The 25,482-nt window shown below is 42.4% G+C and overlaps 1 protein-coding gene across 1 annotated transcript in view; it reads right to left on the reverse strand.

Annotated features, from left to right (window-relative positions):
- Window positions 1-25,482, reverse strand: part of MAN1A1 (mannosidase alpha class 1A member 1) — a 312,142-nt gene that overhangs the window by 180,371 nt on the left and 106,289 nt on the right. The window contains exon 3 of the mRNA XM_068231374.1: window positions 10,721-10,836. Coding sequence (XP_068087475.1) covers window positions 10,721-10,836 — 116 coding nt within the window. The remainder of the gene's footprint in view (window positions 1-10,720; window positions 10,837-25,482) is intronic.

Consider the following 25,482-nt stretch of genomic DNA (forward strand, 5'->3'; position numbering starts at 1 on the left):
CAAAAGAGCCAACGAATTCGCCTGTGAGTGGAATGCATGCGAATCGCCGCTAATGTATTTAATAGTAAAAACGCATGCATTTGTTACATGCGTTTTTACCCGCGATTTCGCACCTTTTTCAATTTTATTTTGCCCTGGCAGTGTCATGGTTAAGGGCTGGTTCAGACGGACGTTTGCAGAGCGTTTACAGCCAGCGTTCAGGGCTTGGTGTTAAACGCTCCCATTCAAGTGAATGGGAGCGTTTGTACCAAGCTTTCAAGCGCGTTTACACAAACGCGGCGTTTGGGTCCCGATTTTCCCTGGCGTTCAAGGAGCCCCTGGAAGCTACATGTAGCTTTCAGGGGAGGTTAAGGGCTGGTTCAGACGGACGTTTGGAGGCGTTGCGTTTGCTGGCGTCGCGTTCAGCAGCGTTCGCGTGCGTTTGGATGCGGTCGCGTTTTTTCTTCCCCTAGGGGGACATTAGCCGTCGCGGTTAACCTCCCCTGGAAGCTACATGTAGCTTCCAGGGGCTCCTTGAACGCCAGAGAAAATCGGGACCCAAACGCCGCGTTTGTGTAAACGCGCTTGAAAGCTTGGTGCAAACGCTCCCATTCACTTGAATGGGAGCGTTTAACACCAAGCCCTGAACGCTGGCTGTAAACGCTCTGCAAACGTCCGTCTGAACCAGCCCTAACCGCGATGGCTAATGTCCCTCTAGGGGAAGAAAAAACGCGACCGCATCCAAACGCACACGAACGCTGCTAAACGCGACGCCAACGAACGCAACGCCTCCAAACGTCCATCTGAACCAGCCCATATTTCGCATGGCACCCTGCCATGCGAAATCGCACGCGAAATCGCAGGTAAAAACGCATGCGGAAACGCATCCGCATGCGTTTTTACAAGCGTCGGAATGCCGGCGAAATCGCGTCGCAACAGTGGAAACAAGCCCTAAAAAGCCTTTAACGGCAGTCTAAGTCAAGTATGTGGCAAGCACAGTACTTCATAAATGGCATAGAACCAGCTCACTGTTAAACCTAAATCTTCCCCATCTTGCTTAGTATGAAAGAATCAGTGCTTTTGATATATATCAAACATTAAAAACTTTCACAATATTTTGCAAAACAAGTTAAGGGCAGATCAACTTTTTAAATGAAATCAACTTTCACAAACTGAAAAACTCTTTAGCAGGGAAAAAAATGTACCATTAATTAGAAGTTCTCTCATTCTGAAATACTCAAAGTCTCACATTTGAAATCTTTTTATTCTGCCCCAAGTGACTTCAAAGCTTCCAGCTTTGCACTGCTATGGAGCCAAAGGCATTACAACAATCCCCTGGTATTACTTCAAAGCTCACTCTTCCCTGGTTCACCTACTGGTTAAGAAATCTGATTAGGTTATGCAGATACACTACTGCGATCTCAATCATGCCACTGGCATCAGAATAGTACTGTGTGTACGTGCAGAAATGAGGTACACAGAACATTTTCGGGAAGAGGAAAATAAATTAAAAAAAAAAAAAAAAAAAGAACTAAGGCTAAAGGAAAAAAAAAAAAAAAAAGTAAAAGAAATAGAATGCAAAGCAGCTTTAAAGTGAAACCACAAATTTCATCACATCAGTGTTTAACATTATAGTATTTATATAGCACAGACATCTTCCGTATCGCTTTACAGAATATATATAGTTATGTCAACTGCATCTCAGAGGAGCTTACAATCTAATCCCTGCAGTAGTAATTTAGGGCCAAGCCAATGAACTTATCTGTATGGTTTTGGGATGTGGGAACCCAGTTCTGCAAGGCAAGAGTAATGTACACTATGCGTTGGAAGCTGCCATGTTTATTTCCTTTTAAACAATACCAGTTGCCTGGCAGTCCTGCTGGTGTTTCATGCATCAGTAGTGTCTTAAGGTGCCCATACACTGGCCGATTTCAGCCATCGATTGATTCTATAGAATCGATCAGAAATAGATACTTTCAAATCAACAAATCGATCGATTTACAGCCAATTTCAATCAATTTGATCTATCTGACAGGATGGAAAATCTAGGTCGAACTGCTGCGGCAGCAGATCGATGGCCCATAGAGTTGCATTGGATCTAATGGTTCAATTATGCATTTAGATACATTTTTAACAGATTTCCAATAGATTTAATTCTGAAATCTATTGGAAATCTGTCCCTAGTGTGTGGCACACATCAGATAGATTCCTGTCAGATTCGACTTGACAGGCATCTGACAGATATCTGATGGTCGAATCTACTGCAAATCTATTAAGTGTATGGCCACCTTAAATCACACCTGAAACAAGCATGTGGCTACTCTAGTCAGACTTCAGTCCTGACTGCCTCTTGCGCCTAAACAAACATGTAGATCAGAGGATCAGCAGGACAGCCAGGCACTTGTTTAAAAGTAAACAGGTCAGCCTGCATATCCCCTTCAGCTCAGGTTCCCTTTGAAGTCAGTAAAAAGTATCTTTCCATGTCACTTTCCACTCTGCTGAATTACATAGAACTGACTGCACCTGAAATTACTCTTCTTTGTATTCCTGTTTTGCTTGTTATACGGGCAATCTAGTCACATACACCAGCATGTTCCATTAAAACACAATGGCCTCAATTCACTAAGCTTTTCTCCTGTCTTTAATAACTCTTCTAGAGTTGTTACCATGGTGATAAGGCATGTAGTATTCAGGAAACATTTTACCTCAGGCAAACCTAAAGTTAACTCTTCTGTCTTTAAGTTAACTCTTCAATCCTTAAAATAACTCCAGAGTTAAAGACAGGCTGTTTATTAACTACATGTGAAAATAACTACAGAGGAGGTAACTTAACCTCCTTAGCGGTAACCCCGTGCTGGACACGGGGTAAGCCGCCGGAGGGTGCCGCTCAGGCCCTGCTGGGCCGATTTTCATAATTTTTTTTTTGCTGGACGCAGCTAGCACTTTACTAGCTGCGCCAGCACCCCGATCGCCGCCACCGCGCGCCCGATCGCCGCTATCCGGTGCAGCGCCCCCCCCCCAGCGCTGCCTGGCCAATCAGTGCCAGGCAGCGCCAAGGGGTGGATCGGGTCTCCCAATGACGTCCCGACGTCGCTGACGTCATCCCGCCCCGTCGCCATGGCGACGGGGGAAGCCCTCCAGGAAATCCCGTTCTTTGAACGGGATTTCCTGATCGCCTATCGCCGGAGGCGATCAGCGGGGCTGGGGGGATGCCGCTGAGCAGCGGCTATCATGTAGCGAGCCCTGGGCTCGCTACATGATTTAAAAAATTTTTTTTTTTTTAAAAACTGCTGCGCTGCCCCCTGGCGGTATTTTTCATACCGCCAAGGGGGTTAAGGAATGAAGAGATATGATAACTATCTTATGTGGAGGTAAGTTTTCTCTTGCCTTATCTCCAGCATGATCTTAGTGAATTGAGGCCAATGTGTGCGAATGTGACCTAAATTTACGTATACATTAGATTTTTCTCAGCCAAAATATCAGTTTCTGATCATTTTGTCAGTGATTATATGTAGCATGGTAGCAGAGTGAATAGCACTCATGCCTTGCAGCACTGGGTCCTGGTTTGAATCCCAGATAGGGCACTATCTGCACGGAGTGTATAGGTTTTCCTCACGTCTGTGTGGGTTTCCTCCGGGCAAACCGGTTTCTTCCCAAATCCCAAAAACAAAGTTAAACTGGCTTCCCTCTAAATTGGCCCCAGACTCCATTGGACATAGGACTATAGTAGAAATTAGAATGTGAGCTCCTTTAAGGGACAGTTAGTGACAAGACTACAGTCCTGGCCAAAAGTTTTGAGACTAAACTGCTTTTAGATCTTTGTTTCAGTTGTTTATGTGATGTACTGAAATATAATTATAAGCACTTGATATGTTTTAAAGGGTTTTATTGACCATTTCATGAGATTTATGCAAAGAGTCAGTATTTGATGTGTTGGCCCTTCTTTTTCAGGACCTATGCAATTCGACTGGGCATGCTCTCAATCAACTTCTGGGCCAAATCCTGACAGATAGCAACCCATTCTTTCATAATCACTTCTTTGAGTTTCTCAGAATTAGTTGGTTTTGGTTTGTCCACCCCCCTCTTGAGGAATGAAAACGTATGAAGGGCTTATAATTATATTTCAGTACATCACATAAACAACTGAAACAAAAATCTAAAAGCAGTTTGGCAGCAAACTTTGTGAAAACGAATATTTTTGACAGTCTCAAAACCTTTGGCCAGGACTGTATATACTCCGTAGCACTGACCTCTTTCACAGTGCTATACAAATGATACTAATAATAATAATAATAAGGTGTCCAACAACTCTTCTGCAATCCGCCAGGAACGATTGCTTCCTCTGAATGCCCGGCAAAACAAAAGTGACATTAAAGGAACTTCTAGCTGTCACAACGACCACCTCTCTCCAAACAGTGTGGCTGTATAGCCAAGGCTGCGGAGTCGGTACCAAAATCCTCTGACACCAAATCTGACTCAGTTTCTGACTCCACCGACTCATACTCCTAATTTACATATAACAATCTTGTTGATTGAAAGTATGTAAAAGAAAAGGCATTTTATCACTGCAGAAGCTTAGGAACGTTAAAGCTATATTAACCACAGGCTTACACACCCCTAGTGACCAGGTGATTTTTTTTTACAATTCAGCACTCTGCAGCTTTAATAGCTTATTGTTCGGCCATACAACCTAGCAGGCCGAATGAATCTTGCCGCCTCTTCCCACCAACAGAGCTTTCTGTTGGTGGGATCTTATTGCTGCTGTTGCGATGTGCATTTTTTTTAATTATTATTTTTTTTAGAATGTATTAAAAACTGCTTTTTTTTTAATTTATTAATTCTATCCCTCCCATCTTGGTTCATTACATTTGTATGTATTAAGCACTATTATTGTATATACACCTTAATAAATGACATATGTTATCTGAGAAATCTATCATTAACATATTTTTTTCTTTTAATTACAGTTTAAATGTATTAGGAGTCAGTACATTTTTCCCCAACTCCGGCTCTTCATACCCCCAAATTACTCCGACTCAGACTCCACAGCCCTGTTTACAGCAGCTGCTGCCCAAACGACCTGAAGAGATTGTATAGGGCAAAATATAAGTGTGTATCAGGCTTTACTGCTCTCGGAGATAGCGGCATGTAATTTACAGAATTACACAGTAGATATTTTTGCATTATTAAGTCCGTCTCTAAACTACGGTATACTGTCAATGTAACCAAACACCCTGACACAGTATTACCTAGATTTGTATGAAATCTCATTTACATGTTTAATTATAATTATTCAGATTTCCTTCACACAAAATACAACCAAATCTAACCATAGGGTATGTCAGTAAGATGCAAGTATTCCTGATCTCAGGGTGAATTTGTGATGACAACATTTGGAAACGGTTTCCTGCAGTAATATGAAGACACATTTTCACACCAGCAGAGGATTCTCTGAAAGCTGCTCCGAGGAAGGAAGCACTGACAGAGAACATTACAATCCTTTGAATAGTCACCAACAGTTAGGAGCTAAACTAATGCAGCCCACTGTAAAAAGAAAAAGCACAAAAGCCTTTTATACTACAGGAATTCCTTTAGATAATTAAAAATTGCAGAATCTAAACCCTTTAACCTGCGCAATTTGATGCATTATAATGTTGTAAGAAAACACTCTAGCTTGTATACAATGTGCTCATTGGCATGAGGCTGTACATACTATGATGCAGACACCCTCAAAACATTCAGCAAGGAGTTCACTCAAAGCTGTTCCAGCAGAAGGAAGCGGTCAGGCAAAATACAAAACAATGTAACATCTGTAGAAGTTCACTAGTCTAGGCAGAAACAGAATATTGTTTTTCAGTGGTTTATTTTTTATCAAAGTATTGTTCTGACATGAACTATACAAGAGCCAAACTAGGAGTAACCTAGACAACACATTGCTTCATTCTTCACACACACACACACACACCAATGGCTAGCCTCATGCTTGCATAATTTACTACAGAAGCCTCTGAGTCTACCTGTACCTTTTCCATGCATTTCATTTGTTGAAAAGCATCAAAGCTGACAAAATGGGATCAGAGATGCCATAAAGGGAAACTAATAAATCTCAAACTACAGGATACAGACCCACAAGTCACTTTTTAGCCCTACCCACAAGGACCATTTCTGAGCTGCTCCCAATCACCATGCCACTATTAGAAGTTGTTCTTTTTTAGCCGTTACTCTCTTGTGCAGAGACTGTTAGGGAAACGCTAGGTCCATTGACCCGTACTTAGCAGCACTTCCCAAACAAGTCCTATCTCAATTAAAAAAAACATGTTAATCAAAAGTGTTCCTTTAAAAGACTCACGTGCAGTTTTAAATGCAGCCATTTTCAGTAGCAGATTAGTCGTAAAATCATCTTACAATAATAATCCTCACATCTTTACAGCAGTGTTCAGGCTGGCAGAGGGCTGTACAAGCTCTGCTGCATGCCAGTGACCACATCATATAAGGATTAAAAACAAATCCATTTCAACAAATCAATGAAAATGCACAGGCTGCTTCAATCCACAGCATGTCTGATAACTTGCAATGTCAACCTGCAGCATTGTTTACAGGCACTTGCAGACCCCACAGAACAAAAACACACAGGGGTAACTTTAAATGGCCATGACAGGAAGACATTTATTCAGTATTTTCCCTGGCATCGCTGGCAAAGCTTGAGTGCTACATTTCTCTGCATAAACAAGAATGATCAAGTGATCCTAGTTCTATATACGTCTTACACTGGGCCTGAAATAAAAATAAACTATACAGATAAATAATTACCTCCACACAGCTTCTTTTACTAAATGGGAATGTCTTTAAATCCCATATCCTTATTTTAAAAGGTAATAAATCTAGATTAGAAGTTTTGACCATCCCAAATGTGTGAATGCAGTTTTTAATGATTATTCATCTTTTATTACAGACAAATCATTACCTATTGAATTCTCAACTGTTTCTATAATCAGCAGAGCTTTCTCAGACACCCATGGGTTTCGTGACCTCTAATTAGTTATCAGTATGAGTTACTGAGCAGAGAAAACTGAGTTATTAGCAATTACAGTGAAGGGAAAAAAAATGATTAGTACAGGCAACTTCTAAGTACGGTAGACCTGGACCTTCATATGTATGTTTTTCTTCAGGGTCACTTAAAGCTAATGGGAATCGATATTTAAATTAAAAAAGTCAGATACTCACCTAAGGAGAGGGAAGGCTCGGTCCTAATGAGCCTTCCCTCTCCTCTCCCGGTGCCGCGCTAGCTCCCCCGTTCACATCCCCCGCCGAAGGGACTTCGGAACTCTTTGGGAGCCAAGTCCTCCCGAAGACAGGCGGTTCCACACTGCGTCATAGAGGGCGCTCGCACGTGCGCAGTGTAGAGCGGCCCGTCTTCGGGAGCACTCAGGCTCCTGAAGCATTTCTGAAGCCTCCCTTCGGCCGGGAAACACCGGTAATTGACCGTAACGGTCGAATACCGCTACAGGGGAGCTAGTGCAACAGCGGGGACCAGGAGAGGAGAGGGAATGCTCTAGTCTATGGGACCCAGAGCCTCCCTCTCCTACGGTGAGTATCTGACTTTTTTTCCAATTTCGGTTCCCATTCACTTTAACTACTTAACCCTCTGGGCGATGCAATTACATCGCCCAGGAGGGAGCGCAGCACTTTTTTTTTTAATTTTTAATTTTTTAAATCATGTAGCGAGCCCTGGGCTCGCTACATGATAGCCGCTGCGCAGCGGCATCCTCCCTGTCACCTCACGCTGTCTGGTCTGGTGGAGCAGGGATTGGCTGGGCGGGTTGTAAGGGGCGGCACCATGCATGTCATCTAGCTGGAAACTTCTGCTCAGTCTCTGCCTCCCGCCCTCCAACGAAACAGGCTTTATTTTATGCTGGCAGCTCTCTGGCCAATGGAAACAGGCAGCCAAGCAAGCACGCCCATACAGCTTTCTCAGCAGCCTGCAGAAGTTATGAGAGATTAGACCAGGGGTAGGGAACCTTGGCTCTCTAGCTGTGATAAAACTACAAATCCCAGCATGCATTAGCCTTTATTAATCATGACTGTGGCTGTCAGAATCCTGCAATGCATTGTGGGACTTGTAGTTCCTTAACTGCTGGAGTGCCAAGGTTCCCTACCCCTGGATTAGACCATGTGCATTCATTCAGTCAGAAGGGACTTCTTCATTCACCCCCCCCCCCCCCCAGACAGCAGATAACAACCATGCCATTTAGATAAGGAGCTGCTGGTCTAATCCAGCTTTGAGAGGTGATATAACTTCAGAGCTCAGAGGTTTGCTTCCTTTTGTTTGCATTCACTTCGGGGAGGATAGAATTACAGGGCATGTAGAGTGACTGTGTTTCTGAGGCAGCCTCCTCTGCACTCAGCTCTTTTCTGCTCTGAGTCCCAAACTTAAAGTAAAAAAAAAAAAGCAATCTTCTCTCCTGCTGTGTCTGTATCTACCCCCCAGCTTGCATCCTGTCAGTAATGATCCCCCTCCCCCTTCAACAATCACTCTGCATGAACAAAGTGGACCTGAACTCTTGCATAGAAGGAAAACAGTGAAATGTACCCTGCATGTATTTATAGAGTCTAGTAGTCTGTCTAATTACCACTCGTCTAATCACAATTTGTAGTTTTATTTCTCCCCTGTATCACCTGACTGCTATGGCAGATAAACTAATTTGAAAGCACAGGAGGTTAACAATATGTCTGCTTTCTTGAAAGCAGGAATTAGAAACAGTGCAGATTTATTGTAGAATTTGTATCAGCTGTAACAATGAAATGTCTTCCATTAAAGTTTATTATGTTGCTTATCTTTTAGAGAAGAGAGGAAGTTCTGAGTGCTGGTCTGCTTTAAAGGAACCTGAGCACCATAATCTGAAATACTTTCTCCCTAATGCTAGGTACACACGATGCAATTTTCTGACAGATTTACTGTCAGATGGACTATTTCCAACATGTCCAATCTGATTTCTGATCAAATTTCCGCTCGATTTCCCATAGAAGTAAATGGAAAATCGATTGAAAATCAGATTAAACATGTTGGAAATAGTCCATCCGACAGTAAATCTGTCAGAAAATTGCATCGTGTGTACCTAGCAGGTACATCGGCTCGTCTCCTCATCCTCCCCCTATGCTGTAAGCAGAGTTGCACTTGTCCTGCACTTCCCCGTCGCACGCCACCCGGCTACTTTTTCATGCCACCCGGCTGGAAAAAAATCCTGGGGAGAACACTGCACTGAGATTTAGATTTAGGCTGGTTTCACAGTGGGACGTTAAAGTACCACGTTACAGCAGCCAGTAACACAGCCTAACTCACAGCAAGGATAAATCAATGTGCTGTTCACAGTGCACACGCTGCGTTACATACCGGTAGTAACGCAGCACGTTTAAACAAAGTGCTGCATGCTGTACGTTATACTCGGCTAAGCCACGTTAGACTGTTTGCACATGCTCAGTAATGTTGGAGGAGGTGGTCTCCCCTCCTCCTCCGCGGCCAGCCACATGGCTAATTAATATTCACTGCACTGTGGTGACTGGTGGTGGGACTGTAGTGTTGTCCGGATCATGAACGAATTGTTCATTTGATCTGGATCTCTTTTGTGAGTCGAATCATCCGGATCATCACAATGAAAGATTCGGTTCACAGTGGATGTCTGTATGGAAGAAACAGGAACATACAGAATGTACAGTGCAGGGAAAGTCCTGTCCTTCTAGTCATTTCACCCCAGTCTGCTTCCCTAGTAAAAATATTCAAATGATTTGGTTCAAAGATCCGGATCTTTTCAATGATCCAATTCAAATGATCCGAATCCTTAAAAAGATCCGGACTTCCTATCACTAACCTGGAGCGGCTGCTTTGAGAGCTGCATAACGCAGCTCAATCTCACGTCCAACTTCAACACCACCACGTGTTGCGTTAGGGGCACGTTATGCGACCATAACGTCCCCTAAAACGCAACGTCTTGGTGGGAAAGTAGCCTTAAAGAGCTGGGCAAACAGATGTCCTTGACCAGTTGACTACAAAATAAAAGGCAATTTCATAGTGGAAATTCATTCAAATTATCAGAAAATCTATTCAAGGTCAATACTTTGAGACAAATCATAAGTGCATATCTGACCCCAATAAAGAGGAACTGTAGTCAAGACAAAAATGACGATACACAGTTAATTTATAAATTATCACAGATGGTGAAATCTTTTCTGCAGAATGTTTATTTACCGAGTAGAAAATATAGTACTATATGTTGTTACAGTTCCTCTGTAATGTTTATGTCAGGTGGCCATGCTGGGGCACCAACCTATGGCAATTTCAATCACAGTGATCAAATCTGCCAGAGAAATGCACAAAGTGCATTGGCACTTTTAATTAATACAAAATTCAACAATCTTCATGTAATATTAATTAGATAAAATGGAGTTCTAAGCCTACTGCAGCTGTATCACAGGGCACACTTCCTGACCTGAAGAAGCGGCGTGTACAACACAAAACGCATTGTCCATTGTGCCGTCTAAATAAACTGAAATTTGAACAGTTGTCTTCTGTGAAGTTAAGCTTACAACTACTTTCATTTTAAACATTTTTTTAAACTATAGTATATTTTTCGGGCGCCTCCTGCTAGTAGTGCTCCGTATTAAATTGGCTGCACAGTTCCTTGATTTTGGTCCCAAACTTTGCTTGGCAATCTAACCAAAGCAATAAATAAATCACAAAACTTACCACATTGAATTCTAAATGTTTCTCAACCCATTCTTTTGCATCCTTGAATTCATCCTTCATTCCCATTATAAACAGAGTGTCCAGAGAATCTACAATTGTTGCTCCTTGGATGTTGCCTGAAACCAAGCAAAATACAGTCACATCAGGACTTCTAGTGTCAATGTGTCATTTTGTGTGCAGCTTACATATCACAATATTGTTTATAATAAATTCATGATTGTAAAAAATAAATTGGACCAAAAAAGGAAACAAATGGCATTTAAAGAATTACAAACTTCTCAAGTTGTGGAACTATTCCCGATATTCAAATTCATAGATCCAGCTCTCGCCACAGAGATAGAATAGCACTGCTTCAAGCATGGCTAAGCTGAATAGCCTTTTGCTATAAATTGTTTTCATTTTATACCTAAATGTATTATCTTGAGGCTGTAGAACAAGTGCCATCTTGCTGCTGCCTTGCACCAAAACTTAGGTTGGTTCAGGCAGGCGTCTGAACCAGCAGCCGCATAGTGTCTCGTTCAAATGCAGAAAAGCATTTGGTTACGTTTGGCGTTGCTTCCGGACGTTCGCTCCATAAATCACTTTTTTGAACCCAACAAGGGGATATGGAAGTGCAGCGGTTGCTGATCCTGGCTGCTGCAGATTGCATCCAGGAAAAGCAAGATGGGTATAAGAGTTCTTAGTTTTGTCCGATTGGGATCAAAACATGGTGTTTGCACAAACAGTAAGCAATAGTACCAAGCACTGTTCATTTATTTGAATGGGCAGCACTTAAATGATGAGTGCCACTGCTGTTTACCGCTACCCAGACATCCATGTGACCCGGACCTTACCTTTGCTATTTAAAGGACATATATTGTGAAAAATGTTTACTATTACCTTTACAGTAAAAATCATGGAGGACACTTTGAAAGGATTTAGAGAATCAAGGCAAACATTTTATAAAGAAGTCAGTTTTTCTCTGTAAAAACTCAATACTGTGGAAATGTGACAGTGCAGGAGGTGGGACTTTCAAGATTTATGCATAAATGCAGATATAACATCTACTCTGTAGCTTTCAAGCATTAAAAATAAAAAAATTATAATCAGCTGACAACCCCCCAATGTAAATTGCACAGACCTATTTCCACAGCATTGAGTTTTTACATAGAAAACCTGACAAACCTCTTGGAGATTAAAGGCAAATATTTTACATAGCAAAATGTCCTTGGATTGTTGTTGACTATGATGGTAACGATATAGAGTACTGGAAAAAAATAAATTCATGTCCCTTATACCTGGTACACACTATGCAATTTCCCATCAGATAGAGACTGATCGGAATGATAACTTACTACAGGTCAGATCTGGTTTCCAATCATTTTTTTGATCGACATAGTATAGAAGTGATCAGAAAATCGATCAGAAAATGATTGAAAATCAGAATAGACCTGTTGGAAATTGTCATTTCGACCCGTCTGACAGAAAATAGCATGGTGTGTATTAAAGCGGTGGTGTATTAAATGGACCTGAACTCAGAACGTCCTCTCTGCTCTAAAAAATACACAACATCATAACAACCTTTAAACAAAAACCATTTCTTTCTTACAGCTGATACAAATCTTAAAATAAGTCTGCACAGTTTCTACTTCCGGGTTCATGGAAGCAGACATGTTAACCTCCAGTGGTTTCAAATGGCCTTATCTGCCATCTCTGCCATGGGCAGCCATGTGACACAGGGGAGAGATCAGATTACAACTTGTGATTAGAGACAAATGAGGTGGACAGGAACAGGCTAAACTCTCTAAATGCATACAGGGTGCATTTCTCTATGCATGTCTTCAGTTCTGTGCAAGTCCACTATAGTCTACAGTATAGATGCCGGAGCAAGCTAGTCCCCTCATGAATGTTCTCTCATGTGTAAATAATTGTGGCTACCTGTTATATGCTGTGTCTGGGAGTAGTCATTTTTGACCTTACAAAGAAAAAGCTTGCAACAACAAAAAAAGCAATCCATTTGGAAGGCAGGGAAAGCAAAATTATTCATATGCAGCTGCAAAAACACATGTGTTCTAATAGATCTGATACTGTATTTTTATACTTGTTAAAAAGGCAGATTATTTAAATACACAAACATGAAAAACGCAAATGCAACTATCTAAAAACGCAAAAAGGCACATGGCAGAAAACTCATGTTTTTCTGTACAGTCAAGTGTGCCTAGCCCAGGCAAGGGCTAACTTGGCCCTCCAGCTGTTAAGGAACTACAAGTCCCACAATACATTTGCCTTTATGAGTCATGACTGTGGCTGTAAGACTCCTGCAATGCATTGTGGGGCTTATAGTTCCGTAACAGCTGGAGGGCCAAGTTTGCCCATGCCTGGCCTAGCCTCACATATCCCAGCACATCCATTCTTGATGAATTCTTCAAATTCCCATCTACATCTGACTTTACTTAGAAACACACAATAGTACCACACTCCCCAGCCATGATTCTTCAGTTCATTGAGATGGGCTTTTGCTTATAGGCACATTTAAATGAGTGACCAGCTGCCTTGTTGCTTTTTCACACCTTGATGAAGCATTTCTAGCAAACTGATACTTCCAGTGTGTTCATTTATAAAAACAACTGCAATGGTTTGTGTCAGTTTATGTAGCTTAAAACAAAAAAGTAAAAAAACAAACAAAAAAAAAAATCAAACAGTGACTGTATTGATCTTTCCTTTTACAATTGTAACATTTCACATTAAAGAGATTAGATTAAGATTAAGAGTGGCAAAACACTGAGCCAGTAACCTTTTAAAGGTTCATACACACCTACCAACAATCTGGCCAACTATCTGCCATACTTGTCTGTTATGCTGGGAATACACAGGTCGATTTTGCCGCTCGATTTTGCGCCCGATCGTTTTCCACGCCCGATTATGCGGGCGATTTTCTTATCTTCCATTCGTTTTTCTTATCTTTTTCCATTGTTCCCAGTGCAAAATCGAGCGCGGAATCGATCGGGCGGGAGATCGGACATGTTGGAAATTATCAATCGAGGCATCTAAATGGCTCAAAATCGAGCTGTGTATTCCTAGCATTAAAGTGGTCTGAAAGTCAGCATTTCTACTTTGCTCTAAAAGATTCTTCACAGCTTGACCGCTACTATTCCAGAATTTTTTTTAAGCAGAACATCGCTGAAATGGTTAAACAAAGCACGTTGTCCTGCTATTCAGCTTCAAATCCGCATCCAAACTGGACATAACAGTATGTTTACACAAACTGTTACAAAATTGGAAAATAAACAAACACAGTGTAACAAGTGAAAAGGAGCTCTCTGTGAAACTCTGTGCTTCAGAAACACACACAGTTCAGAATAGCTCATTAGAAGATGCTACTATATAATAAAAAGCAGTTTGAATAAAATGCAATGACAGCAATTAATGCAAGATAAACTACACTTTGGAAACTTGTAATTTGTAAACAGACATTATTACTTATGCACAAAAGCAAATATGATAACTGTATGAGTAATAAAAAGTAGGAAAACATTTTTATTAAATGTTATGTCGGAGTTTCAATCAACTTTAAGCCCCATTCACGTTCTCAACAGCGGTCTTTTTATGCAGCACAATTGTCAAACAGCTTTTGTTGTGAACCACGTTGAAACTAAAGGTACCCATATACTTAAATGTTTTCCCGCCGACTGACAGCAGATTCGATAACCGTGATATCGATGCGCAAACACTGACCGACTGACCGATATCCGTCCGATTGCCGGCGGGTCGGGAGTGTGTCGATAGCGGCGTTGGAATGTCCGACGCTAGCGGCAATACATTACCTGTTCCGCCAGCGAGTGTTCCCGCTCTCCCCGCTGTCTCTTCTCCGCGCTGGGCTCTGGCTGGCTTCACTTCCTCCTGTCCCAACAGGAAGTTTAAACAGTAGAGCGCCCTCTACTGTTTAAACTTCCCCTGTCAGGAAGTAAAGTTAAGCTGCAGCCCAGAGCTGAGAAGGGACAGCAGAGACCGGGGGACTCGCGCCGGCGGGATCAGGTAATGTATGAGGGGGGGGGGGGGGGGGGGCATTGGCAGCTCCACAGATTGTGAATCAATTTCATAGTGAAATCGATTCAAAATCTGTTTGCAGCCAGTAGATCCCTTTTTTGATCAGATTTGATCACAGAGGGATCTATCTGCTGGTCGATCTGGTGGCAATCGACTAGTGTATGGCATCCTTTAAAAAAGTATTTTGCTATTGTTCAAAAAGCTGATAAGACTGATAAGACGTAAATCCAACAGTTGGATTGACGTCTTATCAGCTGTTTGAACAATAGCAAAATATTTTTTATTTTTTTTGTGGTTTCACAACAAAAGTTGTATGGGCTTAACAGACAAGTTTGGTAGATAGTTGGTAGGTGTGTATGAACCACAAGACTTTTTCCAAGGATGACCTCTTTTGCAGTAATTACCGTATTTTTCGGACTATAAGACGCACTTTTTCTTCCCCAAAACTGAGGGGGGAAAAGTCAGTGCGTCTTATAGTCCGAATGTACAGTTTCAGCAGAGCAATTACCAGCCGGCTTTCTCTTCTACTTGTCCCTCCGTCTGCAGGCATTCCTAGAAATGGCGACGGGCGATACATCAGTGATGTCCTATGTGTTCAGTAGCAAGGCAGGCAGGCGGGCATCCATCTGTGGGCATAGATGCAGAGAGCCGGCAGTGATGTCCTGCATGTTCAGTAGCGAGGCGGGTGGGCGGCCATTCATCTGCGGACATACTGTACGTGCAGTGACCTGGCGGCGGGTGGGAGATCGGCCATGTTCCAAGTGTTCAGCCATGAAGCAGCCATCCACGTGCGGGCACAGTAGTACGTATGACAGTGAACTGGCGGCGGGTGGGAGATCGGCCATGTCCTGAGTGTTGAGCCGTGAGTGAGGCAGCCATCCATCCACGTGCGGGCACAGTAGTACGTATGACAGTGAACTGACGGCGGGTGGGAGATCGGCCATGTCCCAAGTGTTCAGCCGTGAGTGAGGCAGCCATCCATCCGTGGGCATGACACATGCTGCACACTAGTCTGCAGCCTGCACGCTCCTCTCCTGTCCCTCAATATGCAGCCGGTTTAAAAAATCCTGCAGCGCTACCGGCTTCCCATACTTCCTGGTTTGTGACGTCCTATCACCAGGTGACTTGAAAGAGCATGTGACTCTTTCAGGTCACGCGGTGATTGGACCTCACAAACCAGGAAGTACGGGAAGCCGGTAGCGCTGCAGGATTTTTTAAACCAGCTGCATACTGAGGGACAGGAGAGGAGCGTGCAGGCTGCAGACTAGTGTGCAGCATGTGTCATGCCCGCGGATGGATGGATGGATGGATTGATGGCTGCCTCACTCACGGCTCAACACTTGGAACATGGCCGATCTCCCACCCGCCGCTAGTTCACTGTCATACGTACTACTGTGCCCGCACATGGATGGATAGATGGCTGCCTGCCTCATGGCTGAACACTTGGGACATGGCTGATCTCCCACCCGCCAGTTCACTGCAGTACAGTATGCCCGCAGGTGGATGGCCGCCCGCCCGCCTTGCTACTGAACTCTCAGGACATCACTGATGTATCACTTGCCTCCAGTTCTAGGGGTCCCTACTTGAAAACGTCTGCAGAGGTAGGCAGAGGAGAGGAGCGTGGGGGCTGCAGCATGTGTGGGTCTAAAGATGTTTGGCTCAGTCCTTCACAGGGGGAATAAGTACAGTAAACCAATGCTAAACAGATTAGGAGTGTTCCTCTGACCTCAAAAGTGAATTCTTGCTTGTTAATGGTGTCCTGTCACCAATGGGGGTCATTCTGGGTAGTGACAGTTTGGGGGAAAAGGTCCATAAGACACCCCTGCACCATAGACCACCAGGTTTAGTATATATTTTTTTTCCCTGATTTTTCACCTCTAAACCTAGGTGCGTCTTATAGTCCGGAGCGTCTTATAGTCCGAAAAACACGGTAACAATTAAATGTACAATAATGATAGCATTAATGGCATTACACTGATAAGCCATAACGTTAAAACCACTGACAAGTGAAGAGAATAAAAAGATTACCTCATTACCATTATATATGTGAAGGGATGGGATATATTAAGGTACATACACACGTCTGATTTTTGCAAATGACTGGTCATTTGGACGTCAAATCGGGCTTGTGTACGGTCAGTTGTTCAGCTGATAAGACTGAATTTCAAATCCAGTCTGGATTACACACGCCCGATTTGACATTCAAAACGACCAGACATCCAAACGACGGTCATTTGTAAAAATCCGATGTGTGTACGAGCCTTTAGGCAGCAAATGAATAGCCAGTGCTTAAACACCACCCAAAGTTAGAGGGACATGGAGACTGCTGTGTTTATTTCCTACTAAACAGTATCAGTTGCCTGCTGATCTGTCTGACACCAGAGTCTGAATCACACACCTACAAACATGTGGCTAATCCAGTCACACCTCAGTCAAACAGCTGATCTGTATGCTTCTTCAGGGTCTATTGAAGGCAGGGGATCAGCAGGGCAGTCAGGCAATTTGTATTGTTTAAAAATAAAATAAACAGCCTCCATATTAGTTTCACTTCAGGTGTTCATATTATGGCGATTTACGCTAAATGCCAAAGCACTAGCACTTTTTAAAGCGCTAGTGCCATTTTACCCTTAGGCAGTGATCTCACTGCAGCAATTGGTGCCGATCGTAAGCTTTTGCGATTAGCACCAATCACAAAACGCGTTACATGCAGCATTTTGACGCGATTCTGGAGAGATTGCGGTACAGTGCTTATAAAGTGCTGACAGTGGCTGAATGGAGTAATGGTTAAGGGCTCTGCCTCTGACACAGGAGACCTGGGTTCGAATCTCGGCTCTGCCTGTTCAGTAAGCCAGCACCAATTCAGTATGAGACCTTGGGCAAGTCTCCCTAACACTGCTACTGTCTATAGAGCGCGTCCTAGTGGCTGCAGCTTTGGCGCTTTGAGTCCGCCAGGAGAAAAAGCGCGATATAAGTGTTCTGTGTTTGTTTTGTTTGTGATTGCTCTGATTGGCCGAATGTGGCCCCTTGAGGCTTTTTTAAAGGCCCCCCACACACAAAATATATTACTCATAGATGCGGTCAGCTACATCTTTAAATCTTGGTGGTCCGCATATAGAATAGCAGTGCTGGCATCACTTATCCACATGGAAGCCAGAAAGCAATTTGCTGGTTTCCAATGAAATTCTACATCAGGTGACACTGCTGTCCAATTTGGACTGCAGGTTGTCACCTGGGTAAGCTTCACTGTCTGGCCTGCAAAGACTTTATCATTTTATGTATACTCTGGCCGGCGGCCCCCCAGCTGTCTGAAGTATGTTGACCCGGCCCTCGACCCAAACCGTTTGGGGACCCCTGATCTAGATGAAGATGATATTGTGGAGAATTGACATGGGTCAGAGCAAAACTATGGTGAAGACTCTGCTGAGGTGCAATCTGAACCCAGCCATAAGGAGGTCAAAAGCAACACTATTTGGCAAGCATTCAATTTGATCAGAGTTTTTGATCTACCACTTTGCGCCACTCAATTTCAACCAGATTCACAACAGGGATTTAACTGGGAATTGCTCAAATTGCAGTTGCCGCTAACATGGTACTGCTTGATACAGGTTCAGCACTATGCAGCTCTCCATCCCTGCTGTCGTCCCCAGACCCTCCTTCCCCCATAACATTATTGGTCAATAATCTGTCCTATTCTGAAGTTTATTGATTGGTTATAACAGGGTCACGAGATCACAGGCAATCTGCTGGAAACACTGACCTGTACATAGGCACCAAAAATGAGTACTACATCCTCAATCAAAATCTGTCTTTCCTGCTGTTTACGTGATGAAAATCTCACCTCCCAGTGTTTTTCCTAGCACCATTTGCCAGGAGACATGAGCTGTCAAACTACTATAAGCAGGATTATTTACTGCCGCAGGTCACATGAACTATTAATTGGTCTGTAATGTAGCAAAAATCTATAGCCCTAGTTGACTAAATAGCTCATCATTACAGGAAGCTAGTGAAAAGGTACCTCTATGTACAGGAGGAAGTAAGCAGGAGATTTTACAGTCACATGGCAAGTCAGAGGATCTATTGCAATAAAGGATAGCTAAAACAAAAAATGATATTCTAGAAGGTAGTTGCATGGAGAGAAGGTGACAAGTTTTTGAGCTTCTATGACTGCTTTTGAATCTGCCTTTACAGGAAGTTAAGTCAGAAATTAAGATACAGAAATTCAAGTAAAGATCTGTTAGAGTGCTGGAAAGCCAGAAAACCTATTGCTATTGGGGGCATTAATAAATCTCTGCCAGATGAGCTTTAACTTCCTTTTCTAGTGGCCAAGTGTTGACATTAAGAGCCCGTATCAACACCAGTTTGCCTACCGAACAAATAGATCGACTGAGAATACAATCTGTGTAGCTTTCAAGGTTGCCCTCACACACCTAGAAAAGCCAAACACCTATGTTAGGATGCTCTTTGTTGACTACAGCTTGGCATTTAACACCATCATACCTAGCCAGCTGATCAACAAACTATGTACTAGGTCTTGCTCCCTCCATATGTAACTGGTTATTGGACTTTCTTACAAATCTCCCTCAAGCTGTCAGGTTAGGAAAACACACATTCGCCACCCTTACCCTGAGCACCGGCACGCCACAGGAGTGTGTACCAAGTTCTCTCCTCTATGCACTTTTCACCCATGACTGCCAACATAATGACAATAAAGTACTTGAAGGAATGGTCACTAGGAAAGTATGCAAGAGAAAACCTTCAATATGGTTTTATTCTCGGTTTCTTCTTCTTCTTCAAAAAAAAAAAAAAAATTGGTTTGCATGGCGATGCTTTAATGAAGACATGCAATTTCATAGCTTAGAATTTGATTGCTTAGCAGGCAGAGTGGTTCTGCATCTCATATCCCTATTGTAAATCTAAATCAGTTCAGAGCTAAACATTGCTTGGGGCTGTGCATGGGGGACAGGTGACTGCTACTGCTTGGTTTTAAACCATCATCATATGGTGAGCGACATACAAAATGGAGAAGATTGCATATGTGCGAGTCTCTGATGCAGGAAGTGGGCGTTGTTGGACTCTTGACTAATTGAGGCTAATCACATGTGGTTGATCACCATCGTTAAAAAAAACAAGTGGAAAGTGTGCACCAAATTAATAAAGTTGAAGCATGGTTGAATTTGACAACAATACGACAAAGGTCTGCCAACCAGATCATTAGCAGAAAAATAATACCCAGAAGTGCAAAATTCAGCACACTTGACTAGCAAGAATGGAGTTCAGTGCAAACTACCAACACCGATTACTGTCCAAACCAATCCCCCAGGACATGGAGAATAAAACGCTACCTTTTCCACTCATTGGGACACTAACAATTCTCCGCCAACCCAAGTGTACAGAGCATAAAAGATTCTACACAAAGATGAAGCTCTGCCACAATATACCTACACAGATTTAGGAAAACATGTGCTTAGAGTATGCGTTCCAATCATTTTTGGTAATACAAGCTCTCTAGGCAATAGTCACTAATAGCTCAGTGGCTTTTTTCCTGCACTATTCTCAAAATTGAAGTAACATATCAAACTGAAAGTACTGTATAATTTACATCCTCTAATTCAGTGGCCATCATGACCTTTTTGTGGTTTGGGAGATGGGGACAACACAAAGCACAGGAAAAGGCTTCCAACAATTACTACAGAGCACTGATTCTATAGACACATGTGCCAAACACGTTCTGACTGCATATTGATTTTTATGTAGAAGTAGCCCTTGGCTGTACTCTGAAGGGGATAAAGCAGCTAGCAGATTTATATGACTTCCACTAATAATCAATTACTTAACAAGTGTCCGGATGTACTGATTAACATTATCTTTCATTCCCTTTCATAGTAAAGTGTTCACTTAACCTTGGCTGAAGTGAAGTTCCTTAACCATATGCTCTATTATGGCTCTTCCCCAGAGATGTATACAATAAGCCTCATGAATGTAAATTGTAGGACATCAATCACAGCCTCTATGGATTCGCTCTCCACTGCTCAAAAAATTATTATGCAATAATAAATACAGCTAACATTCTGTAGAGTCTCTGCAGGACAAACTTACTGTACTCAGAAATATGTATAAACACACAGAGCTGCTTTCAAGTCGCACACAACCAACAAAGAGAATTCCAATCTGTGAATGTATCCAGCAGGGTAGATAGGAGCTGCAGTTATTAAAAACGTCACTTCTACGCACTTTATGAATACCACAAGTCAGATAGGTAGACTTATTAAGAATTGTATGTGAGCCAGAACATGCTCTTTTCCTTGCAGATTACAATTTGTATAGAGGTAGAAAATGGATGAGATGCAGCATATGTTAGGAAGTAAACATGGTTGTCATCAAAGTCTGTATGTGCTTCTATATTAACGAAACATTCGGCTAGTGCCAATATGAAGGACTGCGTTCTACATTTTTTCTGTCCCTCCATATGCCAGTGTCTGTACATTAAGGGATTTGAATGAATAAAGAATCTCACAAAACTCTGCACTCTTTTCCCCACTTAATTCTCTGCACGTTTGTTGGAATTGAGGTTTAGTCAGTGACACGGTTACCCCCGACCCTTGTATGCACACTGCTGTAGAAAATCCCAATCATTAGGTGAAACTTGTAAAAAAAAAAAAAAAAAGTTTTAAAAATTCTAAATTCACATTTGAATTAGGACAATAAGGAATGCTGCTGCAGAAAAACTGTTATTAAAATATTAGGTACAACTTCAGCTACATACTCAATGGATGATGGATCAGGCAAGCTACAACAATGCGACAGACTAGTGCTCCCTGATCCATCTTCCCACCACGGGAAACTGCAACGGCAAACGATGGGTGCGAACGAGGAGTTCAAATGACGTGCGAGTCGTCAGCTCTTAAAGATCAGATCTGCTGTAACAGTAATCACCGTGCAACATAACACGTACTCTTGTTGCAAAATCATGAAAACTATCACTTGTTGCGCAAAAAGTGCACAAAAAGGTATGTGCCTTTAAAGCGGACCCAAACCAAAAATTGTTTTAATTCAAAATATTTAGTTGCACAACTCTGACACATACAAATATTAATTAACGCTCCTTCAAGCCTATAAGCATTTCAGTGCATGCTTTTCACCCTCCTCTTTGCATAGCTAGGGTTATACTGGGGGCAGCCATTAGCAATTCCTCCTTTGCTGGACACCACCTATTCCACCAGTTTGCCGGATTATTTCCCGGCAATATGAAAGGACGGGAGGGGTTTCTCCAATAAATGTAAAATTATTTATATTTGTCATCATGCAGCTGAAAAAAACGCTGCTATTTATTATTATAATTTAGAAAATAGATTTTAATTTCTGAAATCTTGTATTTTTAATTTGGGTCCACTTTAAATAAAGGTCTTGCTGTAAGTATGAGAGTGCAGTCTGCATGTATTGTGAAATCGGATGTCCGATCCAGCCATCTCACTCCATTGATACAGTAAGTACTTCAAGGGACACCTAGTGGCTTTGTTAATTTTTATTGAGGCAAGTGTTCCCATGAGCAGATTCATGAAATATGAAGGAATTTTTCCAGCACAGAAGGCTGCATATTATTTCTCATTAAAAGCAGCAGAGAGTCAGAGGTAGATGGCAGAGGAGACAACTGAGCACAAAATGTCAAACTGGGCTACAACAACAAAAAAGCAGACTGTCACCAATATGGGCTGTAAGAAAGACAAGGCAATGTGCAAAAAGCTGCCTGGCCCATCTTATATGCAAAACATGCATATCATCAAATGTGAAGCAATTACAGCTATTTTTTATTTGTGTAATAAAGCCAAAAATGTGTCAAAAACCAACTGATCGAACACAGCAGAAAATTAAACATAATTCCTAGCAAGTCCATTACAATCACATTAAAAATATAAGTTACAAAATAAAAACTATGTTAAAAGTTAAATATAAAAGTCTATGAAATGTTAGCTTAAAGTAACTGTTGGTCATAAAAATCAAAAATCAATTATTTTTATCTGATAAACAAGTAATAAGGATGCAAACCAGGCAATCCAAAAGTTAAAATAAATATTACTTTTATTGATAAATGATCATTCCCCAGTTTGCCTGACTCTTATTTGGCACACAAAAAGGAAGTTGCAGGGCATGCTGAGTTGTCCTTTTTTCGCTTCTCTACTTTCCCCTCAGACATAATGTATGCAGCCTGATTGGCTGAAGCCGCTTTCCCTCCTGTTTTCCCCTCCCACACCTCTGTTCCTCTCCGATTGGCCAGTATTTCTCATGCTGAGACAATGCACTTTCTACAGTGGCGGGCGGGCAATGCATACACAATTAGGCAGAGGAGATTAAGGAAGGAAAGGACATCAGGACTGGCTTCAAAATAGCCACACTTAAAAATGGGAAATTCTAAGAAGGAGAACTCTAACCTGAAACCTTTTACTTGTCTCAAGGTGGCAGATAACGACCAGATCTGCAGAGAATCTAGTGTGTGTACAGTGACCCCCCAAATACCCCCCCCCCCCCCCCCCCAAGATTCTCCAAAGGAAAAATGGTGAGCGATCTGCCTGATGTATTGATTCGGCTGAGTATTGGCTGAGAGCATTATTCCCCCACTCACCCTGTGCTGCTCCATCATATGCCACTTCATTGGCCCTTCACCACTGCAAAGTAACAGAATGTGTCTGTACTGCCTCAGGCTTGCATGGTCACCCAAGGGATGAGTCCTAATCCCTCCAGGACGGCAGTCTTCCCATTCATGACACTTTAGTCAGTTGAAACTCTAAGACAGTGGTCACACGTGTACTGTAAAAACATGTACCACTGTGATCACCACTGAAGTCAATGACCCGTTTAGGAATATTTTTTGTTTGCTTACATTCAAAAATCTTTCTGCTGTCACCGCTCAACATGCACATTTCCAATTACAATGTATTTTGACGCTATACGGAAAATCGTGAACAACCGCAGAAAATAGGATGAAAAATGCAATCGCAAATAGGATCACAGAGCTCTGGAAAACCGCGGTACCACGTGTGACACCTGCCTCAAGGTCTGTTTGTATGGACGATTTTCTGGTAGTTTTAGCGTGCAGTGTCCTGGCAGCTGACTCAATACAGCCACCAATATCCTGCACACTACATGCATTATAAGGGACCCATTCAAAAATGCAGATAGTGAGAGACTGTATCCTCTGATCCAAGCCCAATGGTCAGTAGTAGTTCTAGAATACTCTGTGCAGCACAAGCCCTACCAACATGCGAGGCACATAAACAAAACATGCATATGATATTCAAAACATATATACAGAGACAAAACACACACAAACACACTGCAGTCTCTGCTACACATTCAGGATATCAGCTGTGTCCTCACCAATAATTTCCCCAACCTCCTCAGGGCACTTTTTCCCAGGCCATGGTTCAATCTGATATTTTGTATAGCATGAGATTTGCCGATTGCAAGGGAACCAAAGTTGGTGGGACCAGTTAGTCCACTCTGATTTGATCCCAAAACAAAATTGGTTACAGAGTAGGATACCCAATGGGATGCATAGATGTGGTGGATGTGCTGCATATGGCTATGTGGATGGGAGTATAACGTTTAGAGCTAAAAAAAACAGCCTTATCAGCCTGACGTCAGACTGTACACACCGCCAAACTGTGACCTGTAGTTTCTAAAAGTCAGGCGTGTTTACAAACCTTGGCATTGTTCTACTCAGCAGGAGATAACCAGAAGACAATGCACCACAGATAATGACCAGTCTCTACAGAAAATAATCTAAAGCCGCATCTACACGCGTAGATGCGGCCGCGATGCTCCTTATCAATCGAGCCGCTGATGCGGCTCGATTGATAAGATCCGACAGGACGGATCTCCGCACCGCCGATTCCCTGCTCGATCCCCGCGAGGGGACAATGGCAGGGAATCGTGCGGGAGATAAGCGGCGCCGGCGGGGACGAGCGGGCACGAGCGGGGAATCGAATGCGGCGGGGACGCGGCGGGCACGCGGAAGAGGCGATCCGGCGGCTAATCGAGCCGCCGGATCGCTACAATGTCCCATGGTGTAGATGGGGCTTTAAGCCCCATCTACACGATACGATTCTTTGTGCGATTCGATTACGATTCTATTTACGATCCGATTAAATCCGACCTGTCCGATCGGGATTCAATTCTATTTGCCATGGTTTTACAATGGCAAATCAAATTGAATCGAATCCCGATCGGACATGTCGGATTTAATTGGATCGTAAATAGAATCGTAATCGAATCGCACAAAGAATCTTATCGTGTAGATTGGGCTTAATGCTGGGAATACATAATGAGATTTTTTCAGTCAATTTACTGTCACTGTCCACTCTTATTTTCGATTGCTTTTCTGATCGATTTTCTATCAATTTCCATTCACTTCTATGAGAAATCGATCAGAAAAACGGTCGAAAATAAGATTGGACATGTCGAAAATTATCTATTGAACCATCTATCTGCTGAAAAAACTTGTGGTGTATTCCCAGCTAACAGCATTCTGTTAGAAAAATCTAACAGAAAAACTTGAATCCAACAGAAAATTGTATGGTGTGTACTAGGCATGAAGCAGACAGCAGTGTCCCTGTTGCTTTAACAGAAAACAGATATTTGCTAGTACAGTATAAAAATAAAAATTAATACTTGGGCTGAAAACTGAAAGAAGAATAGGATTTGTAATATTACAATAAATACTTATTTTGCATGGATAAAGG

The sequence above is a fragment of the Hyperolius riggenbachi genome, chromosome 4 (assembly GCF_040937935.1).
Source record: "Hyperolius riggenbachi isolate aHypRig1 chromosome 4, aHypRig1.pri, whole genome shotgun sequence".
Lineage (NCBI taxonomy): Eukaryota > Metazoa > Chordata > Amphibia > Anura > Hyperoliidae > Hyperolius > Hyperolius riggenbachi.